The 13,949-nt window shown below is 38.5% G+C and overlaps 1 protein-coding gene across 5 annotated transcripts in view; it reads right to left on the bottom strand.

Moving 5' to 3' along the window:
* Positions 1–925: 925 nt before the first annotated feature.
* Positions 926–13,949, bottom strand: part of PITPNC1 (phosphatidylinositol transfer protein cytoplasmic 1) — a 268,187-nt gene continuing 255,163 nt past the window's right edge. For 4 of the 5 annotated variants that reach the window (XM_082442152.1, XM_082442150.1, XM_082442151.1 and 1 more), the window contains one exon: positions 926–5,537. In XM_082442152.1, coding sequence (XP_082298278.1) covers positions 5,221–5,537 — 317 coding nt within the window. In that variant the 3' untranslated portion in view covers positions 926–5,220. The other variant, XM_082442153.1, reaches the window with a different exon arrangement.

Genomic DNA, 13,949 nt, shown 5'->3' with positions numbered 1-13,949 from the left:
AACAGACTCACAGACATAGAGAATAGACTTGTGGTTGCCAAGGGGGATGGGGGTGGGGGAGGGAGGATTGGGAGTTGGGGATTAGCAGATGCAAACTATTATATATAGAATGGATAAACAACAAGGTCCTATTGCATAGCACAGGGAACTATATTCAATATCCTGTGATAAACCATAAGGGAAAAGAGTATGAAAAATAATATATATATGTATAACTGAATCACTTTGCTGTACAGCAGAAAGTAACACATTGTAAATCAACTGTACTTCAATAAAAAAAAAAGTGGATATTGACATGCGTTACAGGATTGAATAGGAGGGAGAGGTGTGTCTCTGCTTAAGCTCCGAGGAGACTACTGAAAAATGGGTGCTAAAGCATTTCTGTGCTCCCCTCCCGTCCCCAGAGGACCCTTTTATGAACAACAGGAGCTACTTGAGGTGGAGAAACCACCATCAGATCAGAGGCATTTCAGCTCAGCTTAACTGGCTTGCCCTGCGGTGGAGAGAATCTGGTGTCCCCCTAAGGTGGTGTTCCTACAGATTCCCTGGGGGATGCTTTACCTTGGTTACCACTCAAGGCTCTTGCCTCACATTCGATGAGGGGTAACCAAGCACCTGATGGGCGGACGGGTGAGCCGGCATGTGTATCCCACTGGGTTATATTCGCCTTGGGTATTTTTTGGCTGGATAGTTAAAGCTGGCACCCAGGCATTTCTTACCAAGGGCCCAGCCCTGAAGACACCATACGCCTATTAGCAGGCCAGGCTTCTTTGCACACAAGTCCCCTAGAACTGGGTCTAAGTACCGGCCTTTGGCTTGTTCTTTCTCCCTTGATAGCTTCTTTCCCATCAACCCCCAAGTTCCCAATAGTTAACATTCCCTTGGGAAGATCTGAGAAAGAGAGACAGGAAGCTACACTTGGAAAGAAGATTGCTTTGTACTTTATTTACAACAGAATGTAAGAAAAAGTAAGTTATTATCAATAATAAATAACTGGGAAAAAAACACAAAACAGCCATAAAATGACACAGGAGGATGGTGTGTGTGAGGATCAATTTTGTTTGCTTTGCTTGCTGTCTATAACACTGTGCATCCCAAAACTTGGTCCCTCAGCTGTGGCAGTGGTATATTGACTCATTTAATCAAGATCTCAGCTCGAAATGTAAACACTAAAAATTACACTTGAAGCTACATACAAGTGGCACAGGTATAACATCAACTCAAAGAACCTCTCCTGGGTGACACACAGAAACTGAAGGGAGACTTGCAATTCAACAGACAGGCTTTCGATTTTAAGCAAAAACATTGAGAGGCTTATCCTAAAGCATCTGTTAACTTAACGACAAAATAACAATAACAGCATCTGGAAAGGTCTCAACATATTCACATTCTCTTATTGCACTAACTCCTAAAAAGCTTAAACACTTACATTTCAAATGAAACAGATTGTTTTGAAGGTAGAACACAGAAGAATCTGGTATGTGTTGCCTCCGTATGCCATTGCCGTGCTCTTGTGTAACACTCGGTTTCAGCAGGAAAGAACAGTATTATATGATTTATGATCAAGTGCAGTCACTGGTTTTTTTTTCTTTAATTTCAAGAATTATGGCTTAGATGGCATATCGTCACCCAGCCTACTGAATCAGATGATCAGAAAGGGCCTAAAACTATTTAAACAATCTTTCCCTATTGGATTATCTGAGTACGTATTACACATGGAGTAAATTATTCTCTGGCCCTTCTGAAAAGCAAAATTGTTGTTGACCTATGCCAGCCAGTGATGTGTCGTCTCTGAGCCACTGAAAAGATGCTAAGGCGAGTAGAATTTTAAAATACGCATAAATCCATTAGCCTTGAAATTTTCATGGAAAAATGATTTCTTGAGAAGTGTCAGAATCTATTCTCTTAGGTCACTGTTTATTACAGTGTCTTGGAAGAAAACCACATAATAACTTTTGGGGGTCTTTTTGTGTTTTTTAAGTGTCTACCTTAGACACACACAATTGTGCTATTTAGAGATTTATTTTCACAACCAAAAACATGGCTAATAAATACCTCCTAATAAATTAAAGCCATTTTCCCTCACACAAGTGCAAGACCCAAACAGAAGGGTTTATAAATTCGTTCACCAGTGAACTCATATTGTTTTGGTTATCACGTAGTAACAAAAATGTCACGGACTCCTTTGTTGTTTTGGTTCTTCTTTGCTTTGTCTTATTCCAGCCCAAAAGTAGGAAAATGAAATGGTCTTCAGAGCTGACTTCTGACAAAGTTTATGTGGTAAAAACACCAAGGCCTTCTTATCCTGGGAAAGCACAGCAAAGCAACAGTGCTGTACTATAGCCAATGAAAAGCACAAGGGCATTTCGTAATTTGAAGTCCATCCAAAGTAATGACATTTATGGTCATTTTGATGGTCTCCATTAACATGAGAGACAAAGATCGGGTGAACATACGTGTTTTTCTGTGGATTATTTATTTTAATTTGGCTACCAGAGACTTAAAACTGGTGGTGTCGGATTCACTATATTTATATATATACAGGTATAATACAGTTTTGGTGAACAAGGTTGAAGGTTTCCACATTGCAGACAGAGGCACTGAGTTAAGATTCTATTCTTCCCCCTAACATGCTTAATGAATTCAAGTTTCTGCTTTTTTTTTCTTCTAAATTTCCATCATGCAGCCATTTAATTTCCAGCCTTATAGGAATTAATAATGTTCTATATACACATTCATCGCAGGCTTGTACCCCACAATAAACAAATTCGTGTATGGAGATTGTGAAATGACACTTGAAAATCAAGACAAATAAAATACTGAAGTCATTTATGCCTTGTGATGACTGGATTAAATATTCAAAGCAGCTAAAGGAATATCTGCACCCCTCCCCCCCCTGTTAAAATGCACACAAACCACATGTAGACAGAAAAACTGAACATACTTTAAGAGCACACATATTTGTTGGCTAAGAATCACACTATCAGTGGTAGCTTTGCAAGTAATGTCTGTGGTATTGTACTGGCTATAAGAAAACTCACAGTAGGAAACCAGAAATTAGCTTTCTAAAGCATATAGAATTGCTGACCTTGATAGCAGAAGCTACTTTACAAAAATGGAAAATTAGCAATGGCATCAACAGAAAAACTAGGTCCAGATGTGTGAACAACACGCACAAAATAAGTTCATTCCATGCAAAAATCACGATCCCACCCCATCCTGATTTCAGCTTGCAAATGGTAAGCAAATATACACACTATGTCAGTGTCTTCTGAAAGGAGAATTTTACTTCCAAAGGGAAACATTCTTGTTAAGTGCTACTGTGTCGCAAGAGAGCCATTGAGAAGTCCAAGAGGTCTTGATAAAAGATTGAGTTTTCCCACAAGCAAAAATCATGCTACCATACCATGCAAAGGCGGTGTCTTACTATGGTGCTATCATTCTTAGGGAAGAGATGCACTGTTGATCTAAGCTATTTGCAACGGGTGCCCTTTGAGTTCTGGGTTTATTTATTTATTAAGCTAAATGTCAACCTATAGATAAAGAAATGATCTTGACAATCTGACATATGACTTAGAACACTTGGTGCTGGGCTCGTGGGGCCAGCACCTGCACCTTGGGAGAGTTTGTCAACTGGAAGGACACTAGGCAGAGTGCTGGGCTCTGAGAGAGAGAAGCAGGCAGGGTCCACTGGCTGAGAGGCTGTGTAAGAGGAGGAGGATACGCTCCTTGGTCTATGTTGTTTCCTTTGGAATCTGTGTTTGGGGAAGGTCCCTTTCCTGAGGTTGGAGGTTATGGTCAGGAAGGCTAGCTGGGGCCCTGGAGTTGCCCAATTACCTTGCTCTCTTCCTCTCATGGAGGACAAAAGGAAATGCTAGATTCTGTTTGCTCTTCCTTCTGTGTTTAAAGGCAGTGAGGTGCGAAGGTGGCAGAGTCTTCTCTTTAGATCAAAGGAGAGTTCTCTTTCTGCCACTTTGGTGAGTGATCTTGTCTCCCGTCAACCTCGAGTCTAATCTTGCATTACCAATACTCTCAGAAAAGAAAGCTAGACAGAGGGGCATCTTTTATCACTTTTCCTTTTTACTCTACAGATAGGAGTCAGCCATTCTGCTCATTTTCTCCTCCCACTTGACTGTATTCACTCGACTTTTGTGACATTCCCAATATTTGGATTTCGAGTAAGGAGCAAGAGAATGACAATCTTTTCTAAGGTCCAGTGATGGGCAATCCGTTCCAGGGAGGTCTGGATGTTATTAAGAGTAAAATGAGGAAGGGGATGGGAGACAACTCTGAACAGCGTTAAAGTCCAGGTAGCTTACTCTACCCTTGAACTTCTTTGAATGGGCAAAGAGTCAATGAATTCTACTCAATTAATTGCAAATTCTGAGAATCTCAAAGGATGACGGAAGGTGATAGGTCAAGGTTCGTTGGTACCTGTAGAAAAAAAAGACGTTTGCCTCACCTGGGCCTCTTGGTTCCTAAACCAAACCATCCCCAATCAGACAGTTATGGTCACATTCATCCACGTAATTCTTAAAGATTTCTGAGGCCACAAGGGCACAAAGGGGAAAGTTATTAAAAGACAGAAACAAGTGGAATCTTTATTAAATTCTGTGAAAGGTATAAATAAGTTATTGTTAATTGCACTTGGAGCCTCTACATGTTGATAATTAAAATTTCCAAAAAATTTAAAGAGTTAATTAGGCCCCAAATCCTGAGTCAGACTAACCCAAATAGGAATCTCAGTAACTACTGGTATTCAAGTATTGGTAAGGAGCAGTTCAAAATTTAACAATTAGGTATGTTACGCCTGAGAATATTTTTGAGAATTTCAGGTTTGATGGGAGGAAACTGACTTCACTATTTCACTACACCTTGTAACACAGTGGTGCAAAGTTTTCACTTATTTACTCTTGAAGTCCATGCCAACCTCATCAAATGCCCAATAAACAAGGCTTCCTCCCTGGCATCCAGCTGTGGCTACAGAAGATCCCTTCTGTCCTTTGCAAGTCTTACATTTTACATCTAATATGACGTTGTGTGGCATACTTAAGGAATCATAGGTGAAATTACTTAACGACATGCACACTCAAGAGATCAAAGGGACATGTTTGAGTGACAAAGCAGTCTTTTTCTATATCAGATTATTAAAAAACAAAAAACAAAAAAAACAAGACCCCAAACCGAAAATATAAAACCCCATGAAATATTCTTAGGAAGTTACTCTGATTTGGGCCGACATGGCTTATCTGAAGAGTGTATGCCAGGTAAATTCAGGGTGGCTTTTTTCTCAGGGTCTGGAAGCGTGAGAGTTTCTGGGGCAGACTTTTTCCGGGGCCGATCTTTGGGAACTGACAGAAATTCTGGTGCATCCGTGGAGAGAGGAGTGGACGGGGCACTGGAAGGGGCACTGCGGACTGAGGAAGGCAGCAGGGGAATGCCGGAGATAGAAATGGCAGGTGGGAAAACGCCAATTTTCTTGTTGGTGGCTTCCTGAGTGGCTCGTTCAAATTCTCGGACTTCATCCATTGTCATGTCTTAAAGGAAGAAAAACAGAAAGAAGGAAAAAATGAGCAGGTATTTAGAAGAGATGCAAAGGAATTCATCTCTCTGCCTGTTTTTAAAGGACCCATCAGAACTCTATGATAAAGGGATCTCTCCAGATTATAAACCCAAATTATCATCGAAATACTAAGCCCTGAATTTTTTTCTTTTGACTGAGGCAGACCTCTGAAAAAAAAAATTCCTTTATAAGTATCCATCCAAGATTTTCCAAAGCACTTTTCAGTGAGTACTTTAAGTATTCTGAAAAAAGAACTTATCAGGAGAGTACAGAAGCACACCGGAGCTGTGTGTGTCTGTGTGTTGTGCATATGGTATGGTATGCAGAGCTATTATTAGACCTGGCCATCTTTTCTATAAAGGGAAGATTATTAAAGCAATCAATGGCCCCAAAATGATACATACTGTTATCCACTTTAGATCGTGAAAATATAAGTTCACCTTTATAGGGTAAATAGGCAGATCATCAGAATTTTTCAACGTGCCATCCTCTTATCCAATGAATATACTTTTTGCATTCTAGGGGTTACTTGTTTCCTGACTGTGTATCCACCCTGAGATTTTTCAGACGCTGTGTTTTAATTATTTCTTCTTAAAAAACAAGTAAGATATGACAACAACAACAACAAAATCTGCTATCCCCAAACCAAAAAAACAAAACCATTTCTCAAGGAAACATAAAAAGAAAAAGAGCAGAGAACAAAAGGATAGTATCACATAATGGGTGAGAATTTTATTTAAAAGAAAAAAGAGCATTATTTGGCACTCAAGAAATAAATTCAGTGACGCCTCATTTAACAGGCATTGTCAGATGGTGTAGACTTTCCAAATACCTGAAATGTTATTATGTGAGAAAGTAAAAAAAAAAAAAAAAAATTCCTTTAAATGTAAATCCTTCCCTAATGTAACTACAGTGAATAATGTATTATATACACTTACTATATTTTAGACATAATACACTGAAAGAATATCACTGTGTTATAATACAGTGATGCCTTCTTTCTTAGGGCCAGTCTGCTTTATATAGTTTAGTATCTCTTCTCTCATTCTTAGAAACTCTATTATTACTACTACTATTATGGTTATTATTAATTACTCTCAGTCTGGCTATCCCTGGTATCCTTTGCCAATTTTATTACTGGTAACAGGGAAAACAGGTAACTGGGCATATTAGAAAAAGCTCAGTGAAGGCCTAAAAGCTTGTAAAATGTGAAATCTGCTGCCCATGGATTTCTACATCTGTTTTAGCTTCCAGAGACCCATTTTTCATTTGTGGCCTCTCCCATGAACTTAGTAGGTGATACCACATTAGATGATACCACATAAACTAGTATGAAACATAGAGCCCTTTGGAAATACTAACTATGGAGTTAATATAGTATTAATCATTAGGAGATATATATATATATATATATATATAGAGAGAGAGAGAGAGAGAGAGAGAGAGAGAGAGAGAGGGAGAGAATCATATCATAACATATGAGCAAACCAGGAATATTGCACAAAAAACAAAATCCTTAAGAGGATTTCCTGGGAACAATTATTAAAATTTTCTGAAAGGAAAAAGTTCTTACAAAGGAAATAAAAAATTATGCCTGTGTTGACAGAATATGAAATTCAGAATATAGCAAGAACTGTACCTGTAAACTTACCACTTTAAAAAAATACTAAGACTATTAAACATGCTCAGAAATAAGATTAAGTTCTTTAAAAGGAGGTATTTCAAAACAAAATTGAGAAGCAGCCGCATAGCACAGGGAGATCAGCTCGGTGCTTTGTGACCACCTAGAGGGGTGGGATAGGGAGGGTGGGAGGGAGATGCAAGAGGGAGGGGATATGGGGATATATATACACATATAGCTGATTCACTTTGTTATACAGCAGAAACTAACACAACATTGTAAAGCAATTATCCTCCAATAAAGATGTTAAAAAAAAAAGTATAGGAAAAGTAAAAAATAAAAACAAATTGAGACTCAGAAAAATTTCAGTGAATTTCAGCAAAATCTCAGCAGTATGTTTCTACTATAATAAATGATATCATCTTTGAAAAATCAGGTTTTCTACACAAGTGGCTGAATATAGTGCTCTACTCCACACATCCAGCAGGGGGCAGAAATCATCCAAAGTACAGAATTTTGATTTTACACTCCCGTTCAGTCTCTTAGAAGTTCTCTTCCTTGAAAGTATTGAACCTACTCAATTGAACAGGAGACCCTTATTTCCTTATTGCCCGTGGCCATGGATGTTCATTTTGCCTAATTTCAACCTAGCTTGTCTCTACTCAGGTCAATGATTTAAATTTACTGAGCGCCCATGCAGTTTTTATTCGTGATGGACAGCAGCCTCTTGATTTCAACTTTTTCATTATGATTGAGAAGAAAAATATAGAAAAATAAATGACCCCCAATTTGATGGAATTCAAAGAATAAGGGATATGGTGGTAAGCATTTAAAGATAACCACGTTGGGACTTCCCTGGTGGTCCAGTGGTTAAGACTTCGCCTTCCAATGCAGGGGGTGAGGGTTCCATCCCTGGCAGGGGAACTAAGATCCCACATGCCTCCAGGCCAAAAAACCAAAACATAAAACAGAAGCAATATTGTAACAAATTCAGTAAGGTGTAAGAACTTAGAATGAGGAAAGCACTGTTTAGTGTCCTTTGGCTACCCGGCATCTTCCCCTTTCCTCTGGCTTCCTTTGTCTTGTGGTGCTTATATATAGTGAGTGGCTTTCAGAGAGCAGCTGAGAGGGAACAGGTGTCTAACATTCCTAAAGAAAAGGTAATTGAAAGTGATAGAAATTCAAGGACAGTTTCCTTAATGAGCACTTCTAACTTTAGAACAGGGAGAGGAAGGGGGAAGTCCTACAGGAACTGGTCGGTGCCTACAGAGGAACACCTCCTGATCCAAACAGCTTTCTGCAAATCCAATCACTGCATCCAAAATGGGGAGGAAGAGTTAGGGCCATTTCAACCTCAAGGGCAGTCACATGCATCCAATAGCAGTGCATATGTCTTACAGGGCACATTCCAAAGACATGCTCTCAAAAGTTCACTAGAAATTTCCAAAGTGCAACCAAAGGTCTTTGCACATCTAAAGCATTTACAACAATAGCCATCTGTCAATTTTCTATAACTACGCTGTCAATTTCTTAAATATCTAGCGTGTATTATTCTGGGGCTAACAGACATGTGGGCTCAAGCTGGCACCCAAAGAGATCACAGCTCTGGCCAAAGATACATTTAAATGACTTGGCAATTACATTTTTCTTTGTTATCTGTCACTCCTCTTCATTAGCACGAATGATTGAGATAGAACTATATTTAAGATGCTGGCATACACCGTACGGTCAGCTCTCAATCACCAATGTGCCATTAAATAACCTCAGGTTCTCTGATGCTTAAGTCCCGGGCTAGATCTAGCTCACCACACCTTCACTGCTCAGCCAGTATGTATGCATAGACGGCAGCCCCATCTGGACATGAACCTAAGTAAAAAGGAAGCGATTGGGTAAGACAGCCATAAAGAGCCCTAGGAAGCATTTCAAAGCAAATGTAAAGAAACCTAAAATACTAGATGAGCCAGAATGAATGACTTAAATGAATGACTGTTAACTATGTCTTTAAAAGTTACTGGCATTGATGGTCTAGCTTTCTTATGACGTCCGTTTTTACCCCTCTGTTCTTTTGTGGTGCAGGCCACACAATGTTTCCACTCTACATGCTCTTGGTTTTATGACCGAAATAACCCCCGAGTCAAGCGGCTTTAAAGAATGGAAATGTCTGGAAGCAAGAGGTAACACTGTCCAATTAAGACCCAGCTCAGGTTCTTCACCAACAGCCTCTGGGCGATGACGCTTTTTTGTAGAAGTTTGAGAAGTGATGCATTTGAAGTCTTTTCAAAGATCAGTTTATGTGTACGTTTGGTAAAGGGTGGGCAACATGTTTTAAAAATTCTACATACACTTGTTTGGGCCTGGCTCTCTATGTCATCCACAGTGGAGGAATGCTGATTGCAAACTTTTATGTTGGTTTGTTCATGCATGTTTTTCTCGTATTCCCGAACATCATCCATTGTCATATCTGAAAGAAGGTCAAGATGTTGGCAACTTCCGTTATTAAATGCAAACTTTCAATGGGGGAGACTTCAGGGGAAGAAGGCAGCTTAGCAGAAGCCAAAGAGAGGAGTAAAAAGCAGGGAACTCACTAACTTTATGAAGAGTCAATCATAAAGTTAGCTAAACCAGCCAAAGGGGGAGTGAATACAAGGAAGTTTAGTCAAAATAGTCTTAGAACTGAGAAGAGTGGAAATTATTTAGGGGTGATTCTTGTAAAGTGAGCTAGGTGGGTAGAAAGTATTAGCTCGTGGATAGGGCTGTAGCCTGAGATCTCCTGAAAGCATGGTCAGAAGATCCCGTTAAGGCACAGGGTCAGGTTTGTGCGGTCCGATACTTACCTTCCATATACCTTTCAAAATAGATTTGGAGATTCTTTACAACAATGCATTCAACAACAGAAAGGACACTTTCATTGCTATTGTAAGAGACATGACGTAGAGGGCAGAGAAATGATGTTCACTGCTACCAGTGAGATTTGGTGCAGTGCTCACACAGAGAGGTATTTTTGCACGGAATACATGGTGTCAGAGAGCACAGGTCTACACTGAACTTCAAGTCTAGCATAACGGCACAAAGATGGCTGGCACTACTTCCACCCACTCTGATCTCTAAATAAAATGGCACATGACATTATGATGTTTGGCCTGAGTCTTCACTTTTTCAGTATTTCAGAATGATGATTTCTTAATCCAGTGGTTCTCAACAGGGGACAATTTTGTGACATTTTTGGTTGTCACCACTGGGGTGGAGGTGCCACTGGCATGTAGTGGGTAGAGGCCAGGGATGCTGTGGCACATCCCACAGTGCACGGCCCTCCCCGCCTCCCCAGCAAAGCATGATTTGGTCCAAAATGTCAGTGGTGCCAAGGTTGAGAAGCCTTGTCTAAATCCACCTGATAAAAAACTTCAGCAAAGAACCTGTTATCTTCAATAGGTGAAACACATAAAAATAACAATTAGTCTCACATTAAATACTTCTGTTGCTTTATCCTCCACTCCCCACTCCACTCCTTCGTTATTTTACAACATTTTATTTGCAGTTTCCCCAGATGGGCATTCTTCTGTCACTCTCACGGCAGAATTTAACTTCATGACTCTTTACAATGAATGGTACATGCACAACAATTGGTTAATCAAGCTACCGCCTTGGTCACTAGTTAGCTTGGTGGGGATTTAGAGCGGGTATTTACAGCTGCAATTTTTCCTTAAGTCATTCCTGCATCATGTGGTCTGGTGTCTTTTTATATCAATCCATGTGTGTCATGTGAGAGTCTCTTCAGTTCTAAAGGGCAGACTTGCCAGAAGTTTATGAATTAATTCAGTGTAGTCTTGCGGCCAAGATGGAGGGCAGCTCTAAATCCACACCTGGGCTATTTTATTTAGCTGATGGTCCCCCTCCACACCCCGAAACCGTTAATCAAAAATGCTGTCTATAAGCAATGTAAGTATCAAGAAAGCTAAGCAACAGTCTGGCCAAGCAAAGAGCATGCTTTTCTTTTAGAAAATCAAGGTAACTGGAAAGCAGTAAAGAGATGCTGCTTTGTGATTGAACAAATGCGTCTTAGTTAACAATAATAACAGCCTTTCAATACAATCACTTTAATTTCAATGGCTGGTTATCAAAATTTCTTAAACACAAATACACCTGGAATGAATACTTAGGTCATTTTAAGTTAAAAGTTTAAAATTTAAAGAAATTTCTTTATACATATGTTCATTAGACACTTTATATCCCCCCTCGCTGGCATGCCAGTAATTTTGAAAACAAAAACAAAGGCGGTTTCATTTCTTTGTTCTAGTGAATCTCAAAGGAAATCATTCTTTATCTTTAATTAGCTCAATGTTAAGAGAGGGGCTTAAACTGTTTGACTATGGGCTTTCAAAGATATCTCAATTTTTATGGATGTGAAGAAAGATTTAACAACAAAGATACTCATTATTATCTTGTTCATAATAGTGAAAAATTGAAAACAACTCAGGGGCCTGATGGCATTATGCAGCAGTTAAAAATGATGCAGAAGGATATTTAACACTATAGAGAAATGTCCTTGGTATATTGTTAAATAAAAAATTGGAGGTAAAAGAAATCATTTTTTGCCAGAAAAGCATTATATACATTTAAAAAAGACTTTTGAAAGGGTACACTTCAAAATGTTAACAGTGATTGTTTTGAGGAGTTGGAATTATAGGTAATTTTCATTTTCTCCTTTTTGTTTATCTATATTTTCTAAATTTTCTACATCAAATATGCATTACTTCTGTAAGAAAGAAAAAGAGAACATTATTTTAAAATCGATTATTTGGGGTCATTAGAAGATGGATACCATCAATTTGCAAATAGGTAAGAAGATATACTTTTCTAGAATTTTTGCCTACTCTAGAAACATGATCCCTTTTTTCTTAAAATGAAGAGTTAAGAAACAAAGTTGCAGAAAATTTCATCTAAAAGAAAAAAAAATCTCTCAATTAGACCACATAAGAATGAACATTTCTAGGGAGTTCCCTTGTGGCTTAGTGGTTAGGATTCGGTGCTTTCACTGCCGTGGCCTGGGTTCAATCCCTGGTCAGGAAACTGAGATCCTGCAAGCCGAGCAGCATGGCCAAAAAAAACCAAAACCAAAAACAAAAAAACCCGAAGAACATTTCTAGTAGTTCTCTAAAAGATGATGATAATTTGGTCCCAGCCAATGCTGAAGGAAAATATTGGGCTGGCCTAAAAGTTCATTTGGGTTTTTCCGTAAGATGTTATGGAAAAACCCAAATGAACTTTTAGGCCAACCCAATACTTTTGTCTAAATTCTGAACTATCCCCGCATACCATACACGCTTATGGAAATGATGTCAACATTTTCAATATTCCTCAATAATTTACGGAAAGCCTAATCAAGTGAAAATGTTCCTATTCAGGTTATCTGGTAGAATGCATTATGTCTTGCTTCAGCAAAGTATATTACCTCAAAATCTACACATGAATCAATTTTTTAGTAAATTCAATTACACACACACAATGACAGATTATACTTATGGAGATGATTCATCTTCATTACTGATTGATTTTCAATGATCAGAGTGACTTCTCACAGTTTAGGTTCAGATCTCTTTGCTCCCAGCAAACAAGTGCTTATGTGTATCAGAGAAACTCAAAGGAATCGTACGTCAATTATTTTGCAAATAAACTGATCAATAATCACCCTTTACTTTATAGATTTAAAAGGTCACAATTTACTTTTCTTAAGTAAAGTTTCTTAAATGAAGTGTTCTTAAATAACACTGGCCTAACTCCCTGATTTAAGAGACTATTGGAACTAGTACCAAATTTCTTCTGATAAGGAAGTCATATCCTAGTATCTTTGACACTTGGCTATCAGAGTGTGACTGATAATCTGGGGGTATAAATGCCCTCTTCATCGCAAGATTTTCTGTCTTTGCCCTCTTTCAAGACCATTTCTGTCTTTCTCTTTCTCGCCCTCCTTCAGGTGAGGAGAGTAAGCAGACCCCAGACTTCTGTCCCAGCATGTAGAGGTCACACTGAATTGGCCTGGGTAGAACCCTTTTCTCTACCACCAGCTCAGCTTTGTCAAAGAAGCTCTGGATTCAGGGGATTTGTTAATTGAGAAGCTTCTTCAATTTCTTAAACCATGAACTAAGCAAAATATACCTCTGTATGAGTCTTGGTCTGCTTCAACTATTTTCTGCTTTGTTATAAAATGCGGATTTCAGTTATTATTTACTTATTGAATCACTCAAGTAATGCATGAATTATTTTCCATAGAAATAATTCAAGTAGTACTGGATTACATAGAGAAAACAGAGTAATTCCTTTTAACTTCCCTTATCAATCCTGTTCCTTCTGGAGATAACTGCCAGATTTTTTTCCATGAATTCACGTGTATGTTACTATTACACACAGTCTCATTTAATTTCACATTTATGGAATCATACTATAGTATACTATACGATACATATTATTCTGGCTTTTTCCACTAATGGAAAAAAACTATTTCCATACCAGTATGTAGAGAACTACCTTATTCTTTTTAACTGTTACACACAATATTTATAGTATGAGTCTATCATAGTTTACTTGACCATATTTCTGCTAATGGACATTTACATGGAGACTAGATTTTAGCTCTTATAAACAACACTACACTGAACAGCTTTGTATTTATATTCACGAACATGTGTATTCCTCAAGAATAAATATCTAGAAGTGGAATTACTGGGTCACAGGTTATTCGTACTTATCACTAACATTTTTTTTACAGAA

This window comes from Balaenoptera physalus, assembly GCF_965194825.1.
Source record: "Balaenoptera physalus genome assembly, chromosome: 20".
In the NCBI taxonomy this organism is placed as follows: Eukaryota; Metazoa; Chordata; class Mammalia; order Artiodactyla; family Balaenopteridae; genus Balaenoptera; species Balaenoptera physalus.
The sequence above is the reverse complement of the archived record's forward strand: the minus strand, read 5'-3'. Positions and strand labels throughout refer to the sequence as shown.